Below are 26,735 nucleotides of genomic sequence, written 5' to 3'. Positions count from 1 at the left end.
TCTTTGTCATTTGGACAGCCGCAGGAATCTCTCCATCTCCGGGAAGCCTTCCCAGTCTTAAAGGGGGTGATGGGGGACGTGATTTCCTACACACACAAATGCATTCTACACCGTCTCTCTTTCCTTCTTACTGAGTGCACTCACTCCTTTGCATGTAAATGCTTGTTAAATTTGAGCATATTAAGGTACTGCTTAATTTGCCTCTACTGTATTAATGTTTTTGTCTACATTGGTGTGTCTCAAGCTGTAACAGCATTTATGAACTGTGTGTTACCATTGTACAAAATCATTCATCCATAAGTGCCTGATCTGTGCATTTGATAACTGAGGAGGCTTCACCAAGTCTGTACATTGGGTGTTAGCTAAGGTGCTTCCATCATAGGTGGCCCTCAGAATTGGAAAAGACCTCAGAGGTCTTAGAGTGCCTCCATACCTGAACAGGAGCCCCAAAGACATTCACATTCAGTCTGCCTACTTTGTGCAAGTCATTCTACTAAGCGTCAGGGATACGAAGGCAGAAATGACACTTCAAGTAGCTCTCACTTCTGTTGGAATAGGCAGGTAAGTGTGTGGTAACTTGGTAGGACTAAGAAGGACTTCAGGTAGGAGGTAACATCTGAGAGATAGAAGTAAAGGAGGCCGCTCCAGACTTAGGCCAAGAGATGAAGGTGGGACGTGGCAAGCTGACTACAGTTGGCTTGGCTGGAAGATAGAAGATGTGGAGAATAAAGTGAAATAAACCTGGAAAGATAATGTGGATGTAGCCAAATTGTAGAGAGCTTTAAATGCCAAGTTGAGAGGTTTGTGTTTTATCACAGAGGTAATAGGGAGCCACTGAAGAATTTTTTCCCATCAAACATTTACCTGCTTCATCCTAGTTGCATTTGATATTGCTAATACAAAAGCTTTTCAATTTCATGTAAATGAAATTACCTGTATTATCATTTGTGATTGCCATTATATCCTTTGTTTAGTTAAGAATCATCCCCCTCCCTGCACCTGTGGATGATACCTAATACCCTTTACAAAAAAGATTTTTTTCTGTTGTGACCTTTGATATTCAGGTCACATTCCCATTTTTGACAGTAAGTGGCTTGTGGTGTATGATATTGGTCTAAACTTATTTTCTACTAGAAAAAGTAGATGTTTTCTAGTTTTCCCAGAAATTTTTATCAAATAGGGAGATCTTCCTCAAATAATTTATGTTTTTGTGTTTATTGAACACTGGGTTATTGAGTTGAATTTTTTTATTTTTTCTTCTAGTCTGTTGCATTAGTATACTTTTCTTTTTTAACCATCAGCAAATAGTACAGATGATTATTAATTTTTTTTTCACTAGACAGTGGGGTTAAGTGACTTGTCCAGGGTCACACAGCTAGTAAGTTTCAAGTGTCTGAGGTCAGATTTGAACTCAGGTCCTCATGGGCGGTGCTCTATCCACTGAGCCACCTAGCCGTCCCCGAGGATTATTGCTTTTGAGTATAGTTTGACATGCGGAAGTTAGTAGCTATAACTGTTAAAATTTCTTTTTTTCCATATATCAATATGAAATCTGCCTGTCTTCAATTTCCCATTGTTCTTAGTTCTGTACCCTTGGGACAGACAAGAGAAACAAGTCTAAACCCTCTTTTGTTGGACAGTATTTTAGGTATTTGGAGACAATCTTTCTATCAGTCCAATCAGTAAGCATTTATTAAGCACCTACTATGTGTTGGACACTCTGCTAAGCTTTGAGGATATAAAAACAAAAATGAAATAGTTCTTGCTCCCATGGAGCTTAGTTTCTCTCAGGAGAAAGTATATACACACGTAAATAAATTCAAGTATGTGCGTACAGAGGTCTACATGTGTACTTCTTGCTCCGTATCTCGGGTAAAACTGCCTTAATCTTCTGGAATTTCCAAGAAGCCTAAAATTTTCAATATTATCGTGATGAACAGTAGGAGTAGGACATTGGACTTGAAGGAAGGAGACCTTACTTCCTGTTCTAGATTTCCTCTTCACTAGCTGTGTAACCATAGATGAGTCATTCAATCTTTGAATACTGTTTTCCCCATCTGTAAAATGGAGATGACCTCAACCTCAAAAGTTGCCATGAACATCAGATAGGATAAGGGTAGTACATCTAAAATTCTTATCAAATCATAAAACATTATACAAATATGAATTATTCAGATACCATTGGCATTAGGCTTCTGCCGCCATTGACCTCAAAGATTTTGGTTAGGTGGAAGGCCAGCTGTGCTGAGGTGCCATCTTGAAGGCTGACGTCCAGATCCCCTACCTTCTGGGGAATGTGGGGGACAGACAGAAATGATTGGAAGTGTGACAGGTAAGCCCCAGATGCTTAAGCTGTCTCAGACTAAGGCTTCCTAAAAGAGTAGGTGCAGGGCACAGTGGTACCCAAGCACCTGGAGAGAGAGATGAGGCTTAAGCTGAGACTGGAAGGAAACCGTGGGTTCTAAGAGGTCAAGGTGAGGAGGGAGAATGTTCCCAGGCATGGGGGATGGATAGATGGCCAGGGCAGTGAGTGGGACAGTTTGGCTGAACTCCACGAAAAGAGGATAAAACAACCAATCTGAAAAGGTAAACTGGAGCTGGATTGTGGGGGCTTTAGATGCTAAGCAGAGGATTTTGTGTTTTATCTTAGAGACAGTGAGGGGGTGATGGTTGTGCTTTAGTGAAATCACTCGGACAGCTGTTTAGGGAGGGGAGTGGAGAAATACAGGAAGACCAGTTGGGAAGATATTTCAGTGTCCTAGGGCTGGAGGGAAAGAGGGCCGTGGAAGAGGCTAGATGGCCATGTGACAGACAGGAGAATCATTGTGTAGATTCAGTCACTCGAAAGACTTGCCAACTGACTAGATGTGTGGCTTGAAGTAGAGAGCAAAGTCCAGGCTGTCCCAGTTAAATCTTGCCTTTTCCTGGTTAAATATGCCGAGTTCTTAGCAGATAGTTTTATGATGTGTTTGACAGACCACTCCCCCTTCCTCATAGCCTTTCTCAAGACGTAGTCCAGTTTGTGTTCCTCCCACAAGTTGTACACTCAGAATTGAACACAGCATTTCAGGTGTGCCCTGAGCAGAGCAAGAATATTATGTCCCTCTTTCTGGACATTCTGCTTCTATTAATGTAATGTCCTTCATTAACAAAGACTGTGTGGGTTCAGGTCACATAAAATTCCCTTCGAGGTGTAAGAACTTTGTTCACGGCCCTCTGATAATAATATCCAAGCAGGGATATGAAGGGGAGACGTATGCCCACCAAGGCTGTTTTCTGCTATCATGGGGGTTACCGTCCAGCCTTAGAGTCCAGTTGGAAAATTCCTGATGAATGATGAGGTCTTTTAGATGTGTCCGTTTGCAAAGTCAGCAAAACCTTCCAAAGATCCATGATCATTCCTTAGACCTAGTTATACACGTGGGAGAAGCCAAGTGGATGAAGAATGCCGCCTGTTCAGTCAGCAGGACAATCCATAGAGTTGTCCGTCAGTACCTTCTGCATTATGTATGGATAACAAACTTATCCCAGAATTAAGTAGAAGGAAGAGATTGGCTTGGATTGCATCTGAAAAATTGGGCAGTGTTTTTAATGATGAATCCTTTGAAGCCAAGGCCCCTCTTTTTAACACTAGTACTGTTTTACTGATACTCCAAGGATCTGAAATATGGAATACCATAATCCATGAAGAATTACAGTTGTAGGTCACTCAGAGGATAATGGAGAGATGCATGGTGGACATATTTAGGCTGTAGCATAACAAAGAATTATGCACCAGAAATGACCAGTGACCAGAAGGAGGTGAGCCAGCCACGTAGTAAGAGTGATAGATAATTATGTGCTGTCTTCATACTCACGTAATGTCGAAAGTTGGCACGTTGAGTGTACTTCCCATCCCATGGGGTTGTTTACAGGTAAACTTGGACAAGAATCTCACAGGATATGCAGGGAGGCTAGCTTGCACTGTGTATCACTAGAAGGCTGTCCATGTTGATGAAAGTCTAGACTGTGAGATCTCAGATCTAGAGCTCCATGGACCCTCTGAGCATGTCAAGTCCAAATCCCGCCCTCCCTCCTGATTTTGCAGATGAGAAATTGAGGCCCAGAAAGGTGACCTTCCCCAAGGTCCCTTTGGGGATAGGATTCGATTCCAGGTTCTCTGACTCCAGATCTGCACCCTGAGATAGCAGCGCCATCAGAGTCAGGCAGCCCAAGATCGGCTGTATGTCATACTGCTGTTCTCCCTTTGTGTCCGTCTGGAGATTTTCCCCAGATCCCCTAGAAGGGTAGGGTCTGGATAACATCCCCCAAGACAGGGCTTCAGCACAGTAGTAATTCCAGTTTACTGCCCAGGGTATAATAATCATTCACATTTGTATAGTGCTTTACAAGTTTCCAAGAATTTTACACGCATTGTCCTGTTTGGCCTTCATCAAAACTTTTGAGGTTGACGTCGGCCCCATTTTACCGATGAGGAAAGTGACGCTTAAAAATGGTTTGCCTATGATTGTACAAGTGGTAAGGGGTAGAGACAGATTTGAAACCCGGGTCCCCTGACTTTAAGCCTGGCACCCTTACTTCTGCTTCAGAGAATCTTAACCTGGGGTCTGTGATTGGTCTTCTTTGTAGTGCCCTATATTTTATTCTGCCTTTTCTGGGGCCCCTCGCCCTCTTCTCTTCTGTCAGATGCTCAAGCTCCAGTCAAAATTTGTTGGGAAAATCAGCTCAGAGTCAATAAAATGATCAATTAACCAACGTTTATCCCTTGCCCACTTAGGTGTTCTGCCCTATGATAAACATTTTGGGAAATAGGAAGAACTATGAGAAATGACCCTTTGAGGGTATTTAAAGTGTAGCCCATCAGCTAGGCCACAGAAACATCATACTGTCTTTTTGCTCTCTTTTAAGGGTCAGGTGCTTGGTAGAGATAGTAATAACTCACATGTATGCAGGAATAGCTTCAAGGTTTGTAAAAAACCCTCTGAGGTCGGTGGTTGTAGGTTTCATTCCCATTTTACAGATGAGGAAACTTGGGGGGGGGGGTGGAGACCAGCACTTTCCCTACTATAGACCTTGTTATAGAAGTTCAGGTGATCGATAGGTCCTGAACTGGGCCTGAGAGAAAAAGAGTAGAGTTGCTGGGGGTAATGAAGGCGGGGAAAGGACAGCAGAGACGAGCTGGGGAAAGGGACATACAAGGAGTGCATCTCAGAAAGCCTCTGCGAAGCTGGGGGGCAGAGTCTTAGGCAAGAGACGTGGTTTTTGTGGACTTGTTCTTCTGAAGATCCTCCTAAATTTAGGGATTAGAGAGAGGGCAGAGGAAAGAGGATCTGGATTTCCATTCTGTGGGTTGACCTTTAGCAAATGAAACTGGTGTAAAAAACAACAGCAAAAAAAACCCAAACCAAAAACGTGATGAGACAAAGATTGATGGTCCCGTAGGGTACAGTGTGAACCTGGCTTGATTGGAACCAGACACCCCCAGCACTGCTTCCTGAAATCCTGTAGGCTACCAACTAAGCCCATGAAACATTTGACCAGGCAGCCCTACACATGCCCCCTGAGGGCCTGGTTCTTTTGCTGCCTAGGGGTGCCAGCAGTGAGAGCAGCCTTATCTTTTAGGCTCATGGACTATACTAGGCCAAAAGGGCAGGAAGACAGCCAGACACTGTTTACTCGAAGGTTAGAGTTGGCTTCACTCTTCTTTCTTTTTCAGATTTTTAGGGAATATTTGGGGGGGGGGGGGGTTAGAGGAAGGCCTAGGCCTGGGGGAGGCAGAAACACAGGCCAAGTGAAAATGAGCTGATGGCTCATTCCTGAAGCCAGCAGGGCCTGTGTGGTGGTGGTTTTAAGTAACAGATTCCTCACACTTTAGTCAGGGCCCTTGTAGTGGAGATCTCTATGGTAACCAAACAAAGTTCCCCAGCCAATGAGGGGAGCTTTCCAATAAACAGCCCATCAGTCACTGATTCTGCCCAGCGGGGCTGGAAACCTGCCATATCAGTTTTGAAAGCCCAGTGACAGGGCGTTTGGAATGCACATTGTTTTTCTTCTCCCGCCCTCCTCTCTCTCCCTGGGGTATGGGGCACCCCTGAGGGTTTCAACCCAAGCTTGGGTCCTCAGGGAATCGAAACCCCATTGGGCCTGCTATTAGGGACCTCTGCAGAAAGATGCTCTTGAGCCTGAATATCATGGCTATCAGGCCAGATCTGGAGAGGTGTAAACAAACCAGGGAATGCTGCATCCATCTCCCCCAGAAACCCAAACTGTTTTGGAAATTGTTTGACGCCTTGGCATTAGCAGAACCCAAAGCTCTTCCAAAGTCATTTGAGGCCTTGTGGTGGACTTCAAGGGCACGAGACTCGGCCCTTTCTTTGTTTTTGCTTGTTGATGCTTTATCTGTATTAATAAAATCTACCAACCAGAAATGAGTAGTTGATGATAGGTCACTGCATCTTAGAGTTGGGAGAGGCCATAAGAGATCCTCCAGTCCAAACCTTCCTCATTCTAAAAACAAAAAAACTGAGACCCAGAAAGCCATTTGCCCAAGGTGCTGTATGACTCATCAGTATCATTTAGGTCTAGAACATGGGCTTTTTGGCTCACAGGACATTACTCGGTGTGTCTCAGATTCTACCTTTGTGGAACTTAATGAACATCATAGCACATCAGATGGATATTTAAAACATTGATATCCTTGGTCATTAGCACTGATAACATAAGAGTGAACTGAAATACAATTTGTACTTTGCTGGGCCCAACCAACCCACCATTTTGACTCTTACAGTCTTAATGAAGACAGCAGCCTTTAGCTAGATTGTTCATATATGCCATCCCAGTGTCTTTTTTCTCCCAAGGGTCCATGTTCATCAGCCAATTTAACTTTGCTAAGTTTTTTCCTTAGTTCTTAACTGAACACCTACCCTAGACAAAACTTTGCTTAGCTTTGTGCAGAATTTGTTAAAACATAGTTCCTGTGCTCTGGAAGCTTATATTTAAAGTCAAGTATAGGTAGGTGAGACTAAAAAAAAAATTATTAGAGAAAAAAAGTCACTGGTTGTACCTGAAAGAAATTCTCCAGATATCTCAAACAGAACCTCTCTCAATTTCAGTCCTCCATTGGTGTCTCCAGCATATAGGTTTGGAATTCATGTTTTAGACCCCCTAACCTGGTTGGAGTTGTATCCTGAACTTTTAATGATCTTCAGTCTCCCCTCTGATAGCACCACCCCTACCTCTACCCTGTGCTCTTAGATGCCAGATATGTGTTATAAAACCTAAACTTAGTGATCTTTTTAGTGGAAGTAAACCTGGAGATTGTCACAAACACCCAAAAACTTAAGTTGCTTTTAAAGGACCATAGCTGTCCATGAGCTTTGATGAGAAGTACTGCTGACACCCCCAACCAGCCCACAGGCCTGGGGAGTGGTATCTGTGGATTTTATTTGGATTAATAACAGTGCTGTTCTTCCCACATCAGAACCTTGTAAGTAAGGAAGAAAGAACTCGCTTGAGGAATTGAAGCTTTGGGGTTTATGGGTTTGTTTTTTTTAAAGCCTCAAAATCATATCACAAATGAATTAATTAAGAGGTAAAGGATCAGAGTGAGTATTAAAGGATTAAGAGAAATGGGGGTAATGTAATTCTACAGACCCAAGTAAAAATCATTTGGCTTGAGGGGTTAAGAAGAGCTGACCTGATCAGGTAGAATCCATTTCCTCAGCTTGGTGTTTGGAAAGAGACTCCTGAATTCCATTGCTTGCACCCTGCTGAAATGGGTTGAATTACTTACTGGACATGTCCTTCTTAGTGGAATAATTCGTTAGGAAATTGATAGAGGTTTGGCTAGTCTTTTCCATTTCAAAGATTATTCACATTACAGTTACTTAAAAATAACACCCTCTGAGAGACTAGACCTGGGTTTAATCAGCTAATTCTTCCCATTGAGTCTTTCCAAAACGGGCTTAATTTAGAGGAATGCTTGGTAACCTGGAGAGCTGACATTTCTGGCAGAAGTTTGGGGCTCTGCAGTTCAGTGAGTCATTGTCTAATGAGGTCTAGTGTATGACATTGTAAGGGTGGGAGTGGTGTGATTGCTTGACTAGCCATGCCGATCTTCATGGCGTGGTGTTGCTCTTAATTCCCCAGCGAGCCCCAGTTGGGCTGATCTCGCTATCCTGCCTCCCAACACACACACACGCACACGCACACGCACACGCATACCTCCCTAATATGGTCTCCTACCCTCTTAGCTTATCTAAATCCAACTCATTCTCCAAGATCTCATGTAAGTCATATCACCTCTTCCTTGACACCCCCTTGGCTTATTCTCCCTCCCTTAAGTATAAGGATACAAGGAACCATAGAGCCTACCATTTGATTGGTCATATTCTGCATGCTGCAGATCTGTTCTGTCATTCCAGTGAAAATGTAACTTCCTTGAGGGCTGAAGAATCATGTCTCTTATTTTTTGGTCTCCCACAAACACCCAGCACAGGGGTAGTCGTATAAGTGCTTAGTAAGTACTTCTTGATTGATTGGACTGTCCCTACATCTTGACCACACTGTTACTGATCAGCATTTATCAGTTATCATTTTTCATTGTTACTGATCAGCATCTTGGCCACACTGTTACTCATTGGCAAAACAGCATATTGTCCTACCTATAGTAGATGATTAGTTAGTGGTTGCTAAGTGAGTAATCCAGAAAGCACTCTGATCGGTGGTGTGGTGTAGTAGACATAGCCCTGGCACTGAATCCTAGGAACTTAGCTGTATGACTCAGGACAAGTCATTTCACTTCTCTGACCCTTAATTTCCTCATCTCTCAAGTGGGGAAAATAACAGGAAGCCCTGCCTTACAGGATTACTCAAAGGTGCAAATGAGATAATATATATAAACCACTTTGAAGATATTAAGCCACTATTTAAATGTCAATTACTGTTATCATCAACAAAGAAAGGATTATAGGATTTAAATCTAGAAGAAGTCTCAGATCCTCTACTGTCACCCCAATTATATCAATGCCAGCTCTTGATATTAGTGAAGAAACTGAAGGCCAGCACGATGAGGCGAGCCAAGCCAGGATGTGGGTTTGGATTATCTCCTCCCCTCCCATCTCTCCAAGGCCCCTGCTCTTTATATGATACCAGCCCCGGAGGGTCCTCCAGATCAAAAGCCATGTGTAAAAGCAAAAAGAAGCACCCAGAATTTAACACTTGTTAGGGGCCTGCTGCGTGTGGAACGTGAAGGAGATAGGCATTTACCTTTCTTTACAGCAGCTTCATGAAGTGGGTGGTGATCCAGTCCTTGCTCCTAAAGAGCTCACAGTCTTAAAAGGTAAAACATGGAAGCAGATAATTTAATACAAAGTACTTTGTGAAGTGGTCTAGGAAGAGAAAGATGATTTCCAGCTGGGCAATCAAGGAAGATGGTAGTTTTGAATTGAGTCTTGAAAGATGGATAGGATTTCAGCAAATCAATGAGTGAGCCTGAATTAATTTTAGGATAAACTGAAGATGTCTGTGCAGGATTCCCCTATTCAAACTGAGTCATTGGATCATAGACTCCTAGCTTTACAGCTGGAAGAGAACTAAGTTCTCTCATTTTACAGAAGAGGAAACTGAGGCCCAGAGATGTTGTGACTTGGTCCAGGTCACATTAGGTAAAAGCAGCAGAGCAGGGATTTGAATCCAGGTCCTTTGCCTCCAGATTCAGCCCTCTGTTCACTGTTACCACACCCTTAGTTAATCAGGCCCTGCCCACCATCTTGCCTGAGGTCTAATAGTAGCAAAGCAGAGATATACCTCAAATCCATGAGTTCGTTTCCAAATTCAGTGTTTTTCCCACTCCTGCTGTTTATCCTGCTAACCTACACCCTTTGCCACTCGCTAAAGACAAGCTATACTTTAAAGACTGGACAAAAATCAAGGGAGAGTAGTAAAGGCAACAGATGTGGTGCCCACAGGCAGGGAGAGGACTGAATGCCCCACCACTGACTCTCAGATTCCATGTTAAATATGTCGTCTACCCTGTCTTCCCCTATGCTTCCTTTTGCAAATAAAAATATAAAAGTTTTTGGAAAAGCTTAGGCTTTCCCAAATTTAAGGTTCTGAAGGAAATTGCACCACTTCTGAGCAAGGAAAAGCAATAGTCTCTCTTTGCCTCTAATGGGAAGGACTCCAAGCCTTAATCTTTTGGACATACAATTAGTGTTCTAGGACCTTGGTAGGAATGGAGCCCAGCAGGGGTCAGCAAGGAGAGAAGGGAGAGAGCAGGGGACCTGAAAAGCTCCCCCCAACTCATGTAAGAGGGTACCATTCCTGCCCCCACTTGGTTTAAAATTGCATCGAGGAAAAAGAAAACAATACAAAGAAATATCATTAATACCAAAGTGAGTGGTACACACAGTAAGTGCTTTTGGACTTTAGAGAAGGAAGGAAACTGGGGTGTACTTGAGACGTCAGGTGGTGATTCAAACTCCTCTGCTATCTCCCCAGAGTGCCTAGCTGAGGGCCAGGCACACAGAGAGCCCTTGAAGGTTGATTAATCTGGAAGAATAAAAGGAGCCAGGCTATATTCTGTCTAATCACTAACTCACTTTCTTCCCCAAATGCATTCTCCATCTCCCTACTGTTATGGATAGCAGTGTGGTGCAGTGGAAGGGGCCCTACGGATTTACTCATTATCTCCACGTAGATGACTCCCAGATCTATATGTCCAAGCCCACTCTCTCTACTGAGGTTCAGTCCCACTTCACAAATTGCCCATTGAACATCTCAAACTAGATTCCCCCCCACCCCCAAGCCTACCCCATGTCAACATTTCCCTGTTGCTGCTGAAGGTACCGTCCTTGTAGTTTTAATCTGGGCATTATTCTCAGCTTCTCACTCCCTGCACCCTACCTATTCAATCAGTCATTGCATCTCGCTATTTCTGCCCCCACAATGGCCTCTCCCTGCCCCGTCTATCCTCCATGCTGCTGCCAAAGTGATTTTCCTTGAGCAAAGCACTTCCCTGCTCGCTGAACCCCAGTGACTTCCCATTGCCTCTGGGATAAATATACACTCCTGTTTAGCTCTTCAAGCCCTACACCACCTAGCTCCAGTCTGTCTCTCCAGCCTCCTCTCACACTGTGATCATGCCCAGCAGGCCTCCTCTCTGTCACTCTCCCACAATGGAGACTCTGTCTCTTGTCTCTGCCTTGGCCCTCTCCATGCCCCATACCTGCAGGGCGCTCCTTCCTTAGCTCCTTCTCTTCCTTCAGGATGAAGTGATTTCCACCCTTTCCCAAATGACCCTGTAGGCGTGTTTGTCTCCTCCTTGGGAATGGAGGCTGTTTCATTCTTTGTATTTGAATCTTCAGCTCCTTGCACAATGCCAGGCAGTTGTTGGTGCCTGATAAATACTTGTTGATGGGTAGATGCTTAGTGCTTATGAGACTGTGGACAAGTCCCTTCCCTTCCCTCACCTATAAAATGAGAGGGGAGTGCTAGATGCCCTCTGAGGTCCTTTCTAGAGCACAAGCTCTGCTCCTTCAAACCTCTGTTACTAATAGAAAAGTAACCGGTTGCTTGCTCAAACCTCCAACATTTCTTTCCGGGTCCACGGGAGACAACCCTAGCTCTCTCGTCTTTTGGGACGAAAGCCTCGTGACCAAGGTGTTTGGCATTAGAAGCTGTGTTGGTGCCTATTAGAGCCAGGACCCAGAGAATGGAAAAACAATTCATAATCAAGTTAGCATGACTAGAGGGTAAAGGTAAAAATGCTATCTGTCTCCTCAGGGTGTGCTTTGCTTCACATAAACAGGGTCTGGTCTGGCAAATCTCCGTGTAAGATCAGTACTGGCCTGCCCCTTGCCTCCTCTGAAACAGTGCAGTCCTCTCTTGAGGAGCTTTTTGGGAAAAGCCCCTCTCAGTAGCCCTGCAGGAAGAAGGGTCAGGAAGCTGCCTTTGACCCTTTCCAAGTCTTCAGATGGTTCTGAACCAGATGCCCTCTCCCAGGACTTCCTTCCCCTCCGCTGCTTCCCCAACCCCCACGTCCCTCCAAGCCAGGGAGAGCAGCATCGGTAGAGTACAGACCACATTCTCTGGGAGGGTGGGGACAATTTGGTCCAGCATCCTGCACGATGCCGCCTCGAGTCTATATTGTACCACATTTCATGGTGCTTTCCCATGCGCTTTCTTAGCTCAGCCTCACAGGATGTCTGGGAGGCAGGCGGAGCAGCGATCACTCCTGCCGTGTTAGAGACTTGGAAACTGAGGCTCAGACGGTTTACAGCCGCACAGAGAATGAGTGGGATTGTGGGATTGAAGCTGGAAGGGACAGCGGAGATCATGTAGTCCGGGGTCCCTTGTTTGTCTCAAGGCTGGAGCCTCTGGGCCCCTTCTCACAGGGATGTTCTTAAATGTATGGAAAAGCAAACCGGATGACAAAAGAAACCAGTCATACCAAAATAGAGTTGTCGAAATCCTTTTAAAAGTTCACAGATCCCGGGTGAAGAGCCCTCAGTCCAGCCCTTTCGTCTTACAGAGGAAGAAACCATCGCCTGCTGAGGGTAGATGACATGGTCAGGGTCACACAGGTAGCCACAGGTGGCCACTGGCTTCCAGCTCCTTTGATTTTAAAGCTAATGTTCTTTCTGCTGCACCATGCAGAGCTTGGGCTCTTGGACAGCATTAAAAAAAAAAAATAGGTTTTATTGCTATCTTTTGATTTTACATCACCTAAATGTCCCCCTACGTTCCCTCCCAGAGAGCCATCCCTTATAATAAAGAAGGAAAAAAATAAATAAAGAGAACAAATATTCAGAAAAACTAATCACCCTATTGAAAGAGTCCATCATATGCAAATGAACACAAGTATCTTGACTCTTCCTTCTTATCTCCCTAGTTAAACCATAAGTGTCTTAGCCTTCTCGTCATTCTCCATAGTACTGGTACAGAGCTGGGCACCTAGCAGCTGCCTCTGTGGATAGAACACTAGACCTGAATTCACAACCTCCCTCAGACGCTTAGTAGCTGTGTGCCCCTGGGCAAGTCCTTTCCCCTCTGCCTGCATCTGTAAAATGGGGATAATAATAGCACCTCTGTCTCCCTCTGCTCCCCAGGGTTAATGTTTAGGTAAAATGAGGTAACATTTGTAAAGTGCTATATAAATGCCAGCTGTTGTTAATGCATAAGGATTCAGTTAGCTGTCCTCTCCCAAACTCCTCCCATCCTTCCCTTTCCCAACCCTCCCACCCACCCACACACACCAAGTCAAAAAGTGAAGATAAAAGTCTCCTCCCTCACAGCACGTTATTCAGAGCCATCCACATGGAATGAAAGTTAGGTAGAAGGATGATTATATTTGGGTGGAAGAAGGTGAAGGCCATGAATGAAGTCATTCTGTCAGTGCAGCAGGAGTCCCCGGTGTCACTGGCCTCCAGAGGTCAGGAGGAGCCTGTGTCCCTGTTCTCTTGGGAGGGCTGCTGTCAGCACGGGACAGCAGACTGTACCACTCTCACCTTTGTTCTCCTCCGTTCCAGCCAAACTGGTCTGCCCACCTTGTCCCACGTGCTGCATTCCATCACTCAGTTCTTTCCCTTTACCTAAGTGATCTCCCACATCTGGAATGCTCCGTCCTTAACTCCACCCTGCAAAATCCTTCTGTGCGGAGATCTCCTAATCTGATCTCACCTCCTCCCCCACTGCCTTTACATTTTCTTCCTCTTGGAATGACTTCTTATGATTTTCTGTGATCTTTGCGTTTAGAGAAGCAGAATGTTTAGGTTTCAGGTGGTTAGAGGCTGGCCCCAGAACTGGGAGGAATAATAATAATAGCTAGTATACTTCTATATCACTTTAAGATTTGCAGTTCTGGGACAGCTAGGTGGTGCAGTGGGTAGAGTACCGGTCCTGGAGTCAGGAAGACCTGAGCTCAAATTTGGCCTCAGACACATGATACTTATTAACCGGGTGACCCTAGGCAAGTCACTTAACTTCATTGCCTTACCGCCCCCCCCCCCCCAAAAAAATATTTGCAGAGTACTATACATGTCAACCTTGGGAGGTAGCTACTAACATCCTCATTTTACAGGAAAGGAAACTTGAGCCTGAGAGAAGTTAAGCAACCTGAACTGGGTCACACAGCTAGTAAGTGTCTTAGGAAGGATTTGAATTCAGATCTCTCTTGAATCTAAATCCAGCAAATCCTGTCTCAGACAAATACAGGTGATATGATCCTCAGTGAGTCACTTGAACCTCTCAGTTCTTTAGGCAGCTCTCTGAAAGAAGGTTCTGACCCCCACTAGCACAAAGAGTTTCCTCTGCTAGGGGTTCCCTATAGCCCTGAAACATCAAGTCTAGATCCTAGCCAACCCTTTTGTATTTATTGGCTTGCATGCATGCTAGGTCCCCCTGCCCCCAAGTCCTGGAGGGCAGGGAGTGTTTGGTTTTTTTGGTCTTTGTGCCCCCAGAGTAGGCACTTCGTTTCATTTGCCCTGTAGATCACAGCCTTCAGAGAGTTCCCCAGGCCTTACCTTGGCCCTGCTCTGGCAGCTGTCCTCAGGAGGCGTACCCCACTGGTTGTTGGGCAGGGTTATAGCAACTGAGGGTTGTCCTCCTAGCCCCAAGGCACTGCTTCTGAAAGACACCTTTCAGACTGCTCAGGGCCCTGCTTGCTGTGTAAAGATCAAAAGGTCTTTTCTTAGTAAATTATTCCATTCTGTACTGAACTCATGAATAATGAAGGATCCGCATTCCCCTCTCCGCCTCCATCCTCCCCAGTGGAAAATGATGATGATCTCACAGGGCTGTGGAAGATCCCTGACATGGGCAGGTGTTTGTCATTCTGATTTCATTCATTCAGTCAGAGAGTATTTACTGTGTGCCTAGTCCTGTGCTAGACGTCTTGGGGGTGCAAAGAAGAGTAAGACGCTAACCTTGACCTAGACCATGACCTTGGCCTGTAATACAGGTTTACAGTCTAGCTGGGAAAGTGAAATGCCCATCATGAGAGACTCCGCAGCGAGGCAGGAAGGATGGGTCAAGAAGGGCATCCTGGCACAGAATCATCCATTTAAAGCTACAAGGGGCCTTAGAGATCATCCGGCCCAACCCTTTTGTTGCATATATGAGGAAACTGAGGCCAGGCAGGTTGACTTGCCCAGTGTCACAAGAAGGAATGAATGGAAAAAAGAGCATATGTTACGTAATAACTGTGCGGGGAGGCTGTGTTAGGAGCTGGGGATGGACCGAGAGAGAGGCAAGAAAGTTTTGTTCTAGGAACATGGAAAGTTGAGGCTGGAGGGGAGGGATTACCTGGGTGGATGGCTCAGTGAGGTGTAAAGCTGAAGCATAGCCTGGTGTCTAGGGACCAGCTAGTAGGGCAGAGCAGGCTGAGGAAGCCACTGTGTACTCAAGTCACTTAGGCTGAGTATCTTGAGAGCAGAGGCTATCTCTTGCCTTTTTTTCTATCCTCTGCTTAATATAACGCCTGGCATCTAGTCGTCATTTCATAAATGCTTATTGATGATTTAGTCACTAATCCTTGGGTTTGTGAATCCTGGGATGTGAACTCCCAAAATGAATGGATTAATTTTCCCAAGGACTTAAGGCATGGATTTTGGCATACCCCTTTGGGGATGTCTCATGTCCTGGCCCAGGTGGGGAGGAGCAGGTCAGCAGTGGTCAACAGATGGTGAGATGGCCTGGGAAACTGAAGACAGGAGGAGCAGAGCTGGGGTTTGACCAAGTCATCCTTGGTCTCCAGATCCACTAAACTGCCTTTCAGTAGATGAGACTTGAACTGGACCATTAGTAATGACTAAAAATGACCAACATCTGTGTCCAGGAAGAACCCAGTATGTTAGAAGAAGTGCTAATGAGGCTGAATCATAGCTTTGAATTCCTATGTGAGCTAGTCAATTTTACACAAAGACAAAAATCCCAAACTATTGGCTGGCCACAGACTCTTACCTTCAGTAGTCAAAGTGCTGGGAAATAATTAACAAACATATAATGAAGCTCCTACTACGTCCCAGACAACATCCACATCCACAAACACAATTAAATACAGGGTCACTTGGGGGAGGAACAGTAGCAGGAAAGCCTTCAAGGTGGTGCTTGAACTGAATGTGTAAAAGGCCCCTTCCATGGGGACCAGCCTTTCTCACTCTTACAGGCATAACTCAGAGGTACATGTCTTATCAAAGTTGGGTTGAAGATGTCATCTTTATATACAAAGAATAATAAATCGTTCCTACTTCCTGGGTGGGGGGGGTGCTGAGCTAAAAAGTGTGTTGTAGAGAGAGAGATGGAATGTATTCACAAGCTAATCTGCAATTCCCCAGGGTCAGAGAGTCAGGGATAAAGCTAGAGAACTGCCTGTTTGAATAGCCTACAGGATAAGCACGTGCTGTAGCCAGCCAGGGATGTGGTTCACTTGAGAAATTCCGCTCTTGGGTCACTCATGCTGATGGAATTTCAGCAGCGAGGCCCCAGCCTGCCCACGGAAAAGTAGCTTCTGACACGGGCTCGGCTTACAGCGATCGCTTTCCCTGGCACATCGCTCAGCTGCCTTCGTCTGGTCTGGGCCCTGCGTGCTGTGGCCAGATCCAGTGTCCTGGCGCTGCCCTGACCAGCCGGGAGATCAGGCCTGGGATGAGTCTTGTTGAGTCAGGTCCTCACTGAACCAACTAGCCTAGCGTGGGAGCTCAGAATGGCAGAATGGAAAAAGCAGAGTAGAGGAGAGGGGTCCCAGCGAGCAATGGGAAGGGAATGGCCTGCCAGAGTCACGGGAGGAATGCTGTGAGGCCAGCCGGCCGAATCCAGGAAATAGTCCCTGGGGGAGATAGCCCAGCCCTTAGTCACCAAGCTAAGGATACCAGCTGCAGGAAGCCGCCTCTGATCCCTGTTGCCCCAGCCGTTTTGAGGAGCTGAGGGGTAACCTTAATAAGCTTTTTTGACCCTCTCAAGTTTTCCAACAACAGGTTCCCCTTTCCGTCTTTCCCTCTGACTGGATCGAGGCCTGTGCCTCATCACTTCCCCTCACACCGTCTTCCCCCTAAATTCTGCCTGCCCTTCAGAAATTAGCACTGACCCTTACATGGCCCTCTCTGGAGACCTTTCTGATGTGCTGAGGATATGTTATTTGGAGTTCCAGTTACTTGTCTACTTCTTCATAGACCATAAGCTCCATGGGAGCAAGGATTTGTCTTGTCCTAACTTCCTCATCCAACTATGTCCAGATTCCCAGCAGGGGCTCTGCACACAATAAACCTTTAGGACTATTAGCTACTTAATTGAATTCATGAAACCTTTCTCAACTGCCCTGTGAAACAATTATAGTCTGTATTGTGTTATGATAAGAGGCAGGATGGCATGATAGATAATTAGCCTTTGAATCTAGAAGGCCTAGGTTTAAGTACTGCCTCAGAAGCAGCTAGGTGATGCTGTCGATAGTGTCCAGCCTGGCATCAGGAAGAGCCAAGGTCAAATCTGGCCCCAGAAACTTAATATCTGTGTACCCCTCCCTCTATTTCCCCTCCTCTCTTCCCCCTGGCCCCCCTCCAACAAAACACAGGTTGAGAGGTGAAAGCTTTTGAAATAAAGAAGCAGGAATATCAAGGATCAGGTTTCCAAAAGTCTGACATTTTCCCCTATGGAAGGAGAGGGGCAGCCATTGCCACAGGTTTTAGTCCAAAGGGAGGTTTGACTCAAAGGCAGCAGATAAGATAAGACAGGCAACACCACTGACCTCTTTAAAGGGGAATGAAAAAGTCACCCAGCAACAGGGGAGATGGGTTCTTAGGAAATGAAAGCCCACAGGTGGGGCACTGGCTTTCTGGCATGTGACCAGCTGGCCTTTTGCTGAAGTATTGAGGACAGTACAGCAATAACACAGTATTGAAAATATTATGGGCATAGTGAGTTGGGTACTATGCTGTAGACTCTGAAGAACATTCGGAACTTAGATAAGAAGGCACTTATAGTCTATTGGAAGAAAAGACATTAACACAAATAACCATGATACACAAGATGTACATTAGAGAGTTAGAAAACATGTTACTGGAGGTCTGAGGGCTGGTCATTACCTGCCAGAGGGATCATGGAAAGCTTCCTTGAACACATGCAAATTGGGTTGAATGTTAAAGGGTGGGCAGGTTCAACCAAGGGGGAAGGAGAGAACTTAAGAAATACGGTGATGTTTGTGGGGCAGATGAGGCTGGCCACAGCATCAACTTCATGGAAGCCTCCAGAAATGGGGTTGCAGAGGCCATCAACTGAGGGAAGGCCTTACATGCCAAAGGAAAAGAATTTGGATGTAAGTTTACAGGTAACAAGGAACCCTTGGAAAATTTTAAGCCGAGTATTAACATGACCAGATCTGTGTGTAAGTAAAATCATCCAGACAGCAATCTAAAGAATAAAATGACCAATAATCATTTATTAAGTGCTACATGTCAGGCTCTGTTCTTCACACTGAGAATTCAGATGATAATCCCTGCCCTCAAAGAGTTTACATTCTAAAGGGAGGAGACGACAAGTGCGTTTATTATAGCAGAAGTACAAAGTAGTTAAATACAACATAGCTTGGAAGGAAGTACACTAGCAGCTGGAATCAGGAAGGGCTTTTATAAGAAAGTGGTTCTTGCAAAAGAATTTATGACCAAACGAGATAGAGAACATTATGAAATGCAAATTGGATGATTTTGATTACAAAGCCAATGCAACCAAAATAAGAAGGGAAGTAGAAAGCCTGGAAACAATTTTTACAGCCAGTGTCTCTGATAAAGGCCTCATTTCTTTTTTGTTTGTTTGTTTGTTCTTGTTTTGTTTTTTGGGGTTTTTTTTGTTTTAGGCAATTGGCGCTAAGTGACTTGCCCAGGGTCACACAGCTAGTAAGTGTCAAGTGTTTGGTCTGAGGTCGGATTTGAACTCAGGTCCTCCTGACTTCAGGGCTGGTGCTCTATCCGCTGTGCCACCTAGCTGCCCCCTCATTTCTAAAATATAGAGAGAACTGAGTCAAATTTATAAAGATACCAGTCATTCCCCAATTGATAAATGATCAAAGTATGTGAACAGGCAGTTTTCAGATGAAGAAATTTAAGTTTTCTGTACTCATATGGAAAAAATGCTCTAAATCACTATTGATTAGAGAAATGCAAATTAAAACAACTCTGAGGTACTATGTCACACCTATCAGATTGGCTAATATGACAGAACAGGAAAATGATAAATGTCGGAGAAGATGTGGGAAAGTTGAAACATTTGAACACTTTCTTATAAAAGCCTTTCGTTTTCTTATGAAAGCAGCTCTATTTTGTGGTGGCAAAGAATTGGAAATTGAGGGGATGCCCGTCAATTGGGGAATGGCTGAACAAGCTGTGTTATATGAAGGTAATGGATTATATAAGTTCTATAAAAAATTATGAGCAGGAGGATTTCAGAAAAACCTGGAAAGACTTACATGAACTGATGCTGAGTGAAGTGAGCAGAACTAGGAGAATGTTGTACCCAGTAACAGCAACATTGTGTGAGGGCTAACTTTGATAGACTTAGCTCTTCTCAGCAATGCAATGATCCAAGACAATTCCAAAAGACTTATGATGGAAAATGCTATCTACATCCAGAAAAAGAACCATGGAGTCTGAATGCAAATTGAAGCATACTGTTTTCTCTCTTTTTTTTTCCTTTCTTGTGGTTTTTCCCTTTTATTCTGATTCTTCTTTTATAGCATGACTAATGTGGAAATAGGTTTAATATGATTGTACATGTATAGCCTATATCAGATTGCTTGCCATCTTGGGGAGGGGAGAAGGAAGGGAGGAAGAAAAATTTAGAACTCAAAATCTTGTAAAAATGAATGTTGAAAACTTAAAAAAAAGAAAGAAATTGATTCTTGAACTGCATCTTGAAGGAAGAGGAGGATTCTATGAGGCAGAGTTGAGGAGGGAGACGTTCCATGCATGGGGCGGATGGCCAGTGTAAAGGGATAGAGACAGAGGTAGGTGTGTCAGGCAGGAAAAATAGAGGGAAGGCCAGCGAGGCTGCATCTCAGAGTTATGTGTATCAAGGCTGGAAACATAGGTTGGAACCAGTTGTGAGAGGCTTTAAAAACTGAACAGGGGAATCTTTGATGTGCCCAAGGTCATGCAACTAATGAGCGTCCAAGGCAATGAGCACCCGAACTATAGTGGTAGCAGCACCACAACATTAGAAATAGTTTAGAATAGAATAGAAATAGGTTCAGCTACTGACCGGATGATCCGTGGGATGAGGGAGGGTGAGGTATGGAGGTTCTCACCGAGGTGGCAAACCAGTGTGACAGCGTCTTCAGCAGAAGTGGGGAAGCTCAGAAGTCGAACTCTGGGAATGTGTTAAGTTTGAGGTGTCTGTGGGCCATCCAGGTGGAAATGTTGTGATTTGAGAGAGACTTAAGACCAGATGTATAGATCTGGGAAACATCTTCGTAGAGCTGATAATTAAACCCATGGGAGCTGAAGCGACTTCTGATAGAGAGAGTGTAGAAAGAGAAGAGATAAGGATCCATGATGGAGCCTTGGGGAGCACCTGCAGTTAGGGGTCTATGCTAGGGCTAATGAGTCAGCAAAGGAGAATGAGGTTATGGCCCGATGGAGGAATGTCAGATTTTTGTTGTTTTAAAATTTCATTTATTTGTAACATTCATTTTTGGAAAATTTTGAGTTCCAGTTTCTCTCCCTCCCACCGTTGAGAAGGTAAGCAATATGATATCAGTTATATATGAGAAGTCATACCATATTATCCATGTTGCAAAAAGTAAACAAAAAGGCAAGAAAAATTTTAAAAGGGGAAAAATTATGCTTCAAGGGGCAGCTAGGTGGCGCAGTGGATTGAGCACCGCCCTGAAGTCAGGAGGACCTGAGTTCAAATCCGGCCTGAGACCAAACACCTGACACTTACTAGTTGTAGCTGTGAGACCCTGGGCAAGTCACTTAACCCCAATTGCAAAAAAAAAAAAATTATGCTTCAATCTGTCCTCAAAGTTAATCAGTTCTCTCTAGAGGTGGATAGCATTTTTCGTCATGGGTCCTTTGGGATTGTCTTGGGTCTTTATAGTGAGCAGAATAGCTAAGTCTTTCCCGGTTGATCATCATTACAGTATTACTGTTACTGTGTTCTTGTTTTTGTGTTTTTGGCTGGGCACTGGGGTTAAGTGACTTGCCCAGGGTCACACAGGGTATTACTGTGTACATTGTTCTTCTGGTTCTGCTCACTTCACTTTGCTTCAGTTCATATGAGTCTCTACAGGTTTTTCTGAAACCATCCATTTCATTGTTTCTTAGAGCACAATAGTATTCCATCACATTCATATACCACAACTTGTTCAGTGAACATCAGTTTTTGATTGAGAAACCGGAATGCTTGTGGGTGATGGTGAGATCTAGAGAGTGACCATCCCAGTGTGTGGATGGGGGGGGATTGAAGGAGTAAGTCATGGATAAGCTCTAGGATGCTCGATCTGGAGCTGGCCATCTAGCCGTGGGATCACCGGCATCGTCACATAATGGATAGAATGTTGGACATGGAGTCATGGTGACCTGGGTTCAAAACCTGCTTCAGCCATTAGCTAGTGTAACCCTGGGCAACGTTTCCATGTCAATAAAATGGGGTCAATTATAGCCCCCATTTTACAGGGTTGTTGTGAGGTTCAGATGAGATATATATAGAGATATGTAGATATATATACATATGTACCCACAAACATGTATACACATATATACATACATATTGCATTGTGAACCTTAAGGGGGGGTGTACATAAGCAATTATTATTATATAATAACCATGTGTCTGTTGCACAGCAGGAGGGTGACGGGTGTCAGGTGAGGGGGCATGAGCAGGAGTGATCATGGCTAGCTTCTTGAAGGAGGTAGGACTTTGGGCCGGGCCCCAAAGCATGCATTGTATTTGAGTAGCTCATGAGGCCTGGAGGAGGAGCCTTTATAATGAAGTATTGTGGTCGGAATGTACCTGTGCCGCTTCAGGAAGCCGCTAGAGATGGGTCAGCCAATGCACCCTCTCGGTCCAGGAGTACTCTGTGCAGTCCTTAGTACACTGCTTTGGTCAGAGAGGAGTATATTCACTCAAAAGGCATTGAATAAGCACTGGTTATGGGCCAGCCGTTTGTTCTAGGTGCCAAGCATGCAAAGTGAATACCAAAATCCTTGCATTCTTACATTGTACTGGGTGGAGAAGAATCCAACATTTACACAGAGAAGTAAGTGGTAAGATACTTGGAGAAAGAATGTGATAGAAAGGTAAGGGTTCAGGAAAAGGTTTGGGGAGGATATGCAGTGAAGGTTTTGGTGGAAAGACAAGGATGGAAAGGAAAGGGCTGCTGAGGCACAGGGAGGCAAGTCATTCTTTCCAGATCACACACACAGCAAGCCAGGCGTGCCTGAGTGGCCCACACTGCCTTGTTGGGCCGGAAGAAGAAAGGCATTGGGGGTGGAGATGGGTTCTGATGACTTGTTTATGACAGTCTGGAAGATACATGTCGATTCTCTTTCTCTCTACAGCGTGATGTTCACCAAGGTGAAGCTAGAACGCGTCTATAAAGGCCCAGACGAGGCTCTTGTGACCTGCAGAAACATGCTGCGTGTCTGGCAGTCTTTGCACAGTGTCTCTCTGCCCGGGTAGGTCTGGGGGGCTGGCGGGAGGGGACGGCACGGGGTGATGGAGTCAGTTAGCTGTGCACCGCAGCACTCGGTGGATGCTGAGGAGATGCAGAGATTGGGAAGATGAGGCCCACTGCCTTCAGTCTAGGAGGGAAAGGAAGAAGGGGTGGCCTCTTGTGGCCGCTGTAGCAGGGATTCCTGTTCAGGAAAAGGCTGGGGTAGATGGCTTCTGAGGTTCCCCGAAAATAAGGATGACATGAAACCAGACTGGTACAGCAGGGCACAAATAAAAAGACTGATCTCTGGCTGAGGGAGGAGAGAACTGAAGAACTCATGGGAGGGAGGAGCATTTGAGCTAGGCCTTGAAGCTGAGGTTAGGAGTTCAACAGAGAGAGTTTAGGGAGGGCATACCAGGTATAGATCCTCGTGTGAATAAAGGCAGGGAGGTAGGAAAGCATGAAAAATGTGAGGAATATGAAGAGTCTAGTCCTTGGCTAGAGTGAGAAGGCTTAACTTCAGATCCATGCACTTGTTTTTAAAAAATATTTTGGTAACTGCATTTCAATATAATTGGTTTCCTAGATAATCTTATGAATTGTATTTTAAGCATTTGAAAACATTCTTCTGAGAAAGGGGTCCGTAGGTTTTTCACCAGCCTATCAAAGGAGGTTCGTGACACAACAGAAGGTAAGAGCCCCTGGCCTAGGAACAGGAACTGGAAAAGCAAGAGACAGCTGGAAGGATGAGTTGGAACTGTATTGTGCTTAAATGTTAGGCTCAGGAGGTTTCATTTTGTCCAGAAGGCAGCGAGGAGCTGTTGAAGGTTTTTGAGAGTGGGGTGATGTAATCAGAGTTGTGCATTAGGAAGATTAATCTGTCAGCAAAGTGAAGGATGGATCAGAGAGACAAAGAGGTGTGCCATTTAGGAAGTGAATTGCAGTAGGTGAAAGGAGAGATAGTGGAGGCCTGATGAGAGTGATAGCAAGAACGGACAGATACGAACAATATTGTGAAAGTAGGATTGATAGGACTTTGTAATTGATTGAGTGGGGGGGGGGCAATAGGAAGAGGAAAGGGAGGACCATGTCCAGCGTGTTTACAGCATCGGGGACTTGGAGAATGGTGGCCCCCTAGCAGAAAAGAAGTCAGAAAAGGGAAGAAGGGGCAAGTTTGATGGTGAAGATAATGAGTCTGCTTTAGGACACATTGAGTTTAAAATGCCCACAGAACATCCTAGTGGGGGTGTGTGTGTGTGTGTGTGTGTGTGTGTGCGCGTGCATGCGCGCGCACGCCAAGTTCCTGGCAGACTTGGGCCTGAGGCCCGTTGTCTCTTAAGCCCCTTTCCTCTTGGCCATGTGGCCCGTGGTGGGGGCAGGACTCTGCTTGGCAGGCCTACTTCTGACCACTATGAAAGGTTCCCCATTTCACCCCCACCCTCTCTTTTCCAGGGGCTCTGAAAAGGATGGCAGCCTCACTGAGGTGCCAGTGCTGAAGAAGCAAGGTGGAATGCATTTGACCCTGCCTGATAACTATGAGGAGGAATCCGGTAAGAAAAACACTGAGATGAAGGCATCTGGGGTTGGGGCACCGGGGAGGGGAGAAGGATGTGAATTGGGGGGGAAAAAAAGCATCAATAAAATATTTTAAAAGTTCACAGAAGAAAAAAAAAAGTTGTGTGGGGATACAAAACCATCTTATTAAATTTAATATATGCTTTAAAAACAAACTTATGTAAGAAGAACAAGTTTGTAGTTTTATGTATAATCTTTTTTGTTCTTTGTGTATTGGAATGTTTGTGTTTGTTGATGATTGTTAATTTCATAATAAAAAAGAAAAATGCTTTAAAGAGCAAATGAAAAACACTGAGATTACTTGTGAGTGTGGCCCTCTTCTTCAGCTGCACTAAGGACTACCTTGGTAATCGCATTTGAATTGGGACATAGACATAGGTAGTGTCATGGGCATTGTCCTGATCCTCCAATTCAGGTCTCTTCAACTGAACCAAGTTAGAGGTGGATCTCTCTGGGCACTGAAAGTTGAGGTAATTATGTTTCCACACAATACCGGGAGCTTCAGTAGGTCTTTGGAACCAATTAAGTAGCGTTCTGACTTCTACCAAATAAAGGCTCGGTACATAGATAGGTGCAGGACGATGACAGGGGGTGAGGGGAATAAGAGCGCAGTGGTACCTACATCTCCTGGGAAACATGGGGGAAGAGCAAAGAGAAAACAGGGTGAACATGGCAAAGGTGTGTGTTAAGGCTCAAGGCTTGCAAATGTCCAGTTCAGGAAAGAACAATTAGTAAGGTGATGGATTTTGCTTCTTTTTACATTTCTGTTCTCAGGGCTGACTTTACAAAATAAAATAGGGCTGTTCCTTGGCTCCTTGGTGTGAAAAGCAAGTTGTACCAAATTCGTCAGGTACTTAGGTACTACAAAAGACATTTTCATTAATTAAGGATTTAAGGCAGAACTTTTTTAAAAAATATCGACAGGTTCCCATGGCAAGGAAAGTATAAGCGGGATATAATGAAAGTTATGCTTTTGCTATTTGTTTTTCCACTTAATGAACATGTCAGAGTTCATATGAGGTGTGACTATAAAGTAGTGAACCCGATTCTGCACCTTCCAAATCAAACTCAGTAGTTTTATATTCATTCTACGTGTGTGTGTGTATGCATGTGTGTATCTAAACACCAGAACTGAAGCTTCTGTCTTTAATGAGGAACTAGCTTTTAGAAGAGTCATTAATTAAGCTCATATGTAGACTTCTGTTGTCAAGTGAGATCATCTGTTTGTTTGGACTGATGTCTCCTGAGTTACTCTCTCAGGCAGAGAGAATGAGCTTGAATTTCAAATGTGTGTGTTTGTGTGTGTATTGTATGTACCTCTGAGGTCTTACATTTCTTAGCAGGATCTCAGCCTCCCTCAGTGCCATCACAGAATAGAAGCTCTCTCCAAAGAAAAGCTTAGTGTCTGATGGATGCTACTTACAGAATTGTTCACAATGAACAACAAACAAACTCTAATGAACGGACTTCAGTTGTTTTGTAAACATTGGCCTAGGTTAGGTCTGTCCCCTGAACACACATGATGGGGTAGAAAGAGCATTGGATGTGGAGTTAGAAGACTTGAATTTTAACTGTTATGCCTTTAAGATCAAATAACTTAAGTTCCCTGGGTCTGAGCATCCTGACCAGCAAGCATTTCTGAGGGCATTAGGTGAGATGACCTGTGAAGGCCCCGATAATTTCTAAATCATAAGATTAGATATAAGCTTACTATATATGAGGATAGATGTCTATGTGATGGGTTTAGTACATCAGTCAATCAAGAAGCATTTGTTTAAGTCCCCAGTATGTAGCAGGCCCTGTGCCAAAGGGCTGGAGAGTCAAAGAAAGGCAAGCAGCTGTTCCTGCCCTCAAGGAGCTTATATTCGAATGAGGAAAACAGCATCTAAATAATTAAGTAGATGAAGAATATCTATACAAAGTAGATGAAGAGTGGGCCTGGGGGCCAGAACTCCTGCGTGGGAGGCTTGGGTTCACCCACTTTCCCCGCCTGTGACCGGTTTCCTTCCTCATGCCAGTGGTTGTGACTTCATGACTCAGTCTGCCCCTTTCCCTTGCAGGCTCTCATGCTGCTTCCTCCATGGCAGCATCCCGACTGGAGGAGGCCATGTCTGAACTAACAGTGCACAACTCAGCCATGAAGCAGGGACCCATGCAGATGTGGACCACCTTGGAAAGGATCTGGCTCCAGGCAGGTGAGTCCCCACCCCCACAGCAAAAGGTCGGGGAAGTATGACCAGTCTGGCTCCATTCTGGCTACTCTGCGCTCTCAGCATCCCCATGCTGTCACGATGGGTTGGGATGAAGACTGCATGTTCCCTGCCTAGCCTGGAGAACGACCTAGTCAGAAGTCTTAAGTGGACTAAGTGATTCAAGTCTCAGAGCTCTGACTAATTTGCTGTGTGACCTTGGGCAAATTCCCTCCACCCTGAGTCTCTGTTTCTCACACCAAATACAGATGATAATACCTGCCCTGTCTACCTCACGGGCAGCTAAGTAGCACAGTGGGATACAACTG

At 44.8% G+C, this 26,735-nt stretch overlaps 1 protein-coding gene across 1 annotated transcript in view; it reads left to right on the top strand.

Annotated features, from left to right (window-relative positions):
• TTC7A (tetratricopeptide repeat domain 7A) overlaps positions 1–26,735 on the top strand; it is a 202,809-nt gene that overhangs the window by 139,683 nt on the left and 36,391 nt on the right. The window contains exons 16-18 of the mRNA XM_027865179.1: positions 22,548–22,664; positions 24,095–24,192; positions 26,278–26,412. Of these exons, the coding sequence (XP_027720980.1) occupies positions 22,548–22,664; positions 24,095–24,192; positions 26,278–26,412 (350 nt within the window). The remainder of the gene's footprint in view (positions 1–22,547; positions 22,665–24,094; positions 24,193–26,277; positions 26,413–26,735) is intronic.

The sequence above is a fragment of the Vombatus ursinus genome, unplaced genomic scaffold (assembly GCF_900497805.2).
Source record: "Vombatus ursinus unplaced genomic scaffold, bare-nosed wombat genome assembly UNPS02014778.1, whole genome shotgun sequence".
Classification (NCBI taxonomy): Eukaryota; Metazoa; Chordata; class Mammalia; order Diprotodontia; family Vombatidae; genus Vombatus; species Vombatus ursinus.
Note: the sequence above shows the minus strand (reverse complement) of the source record. Positions and strands in the feature narration are given on the sequence as shown.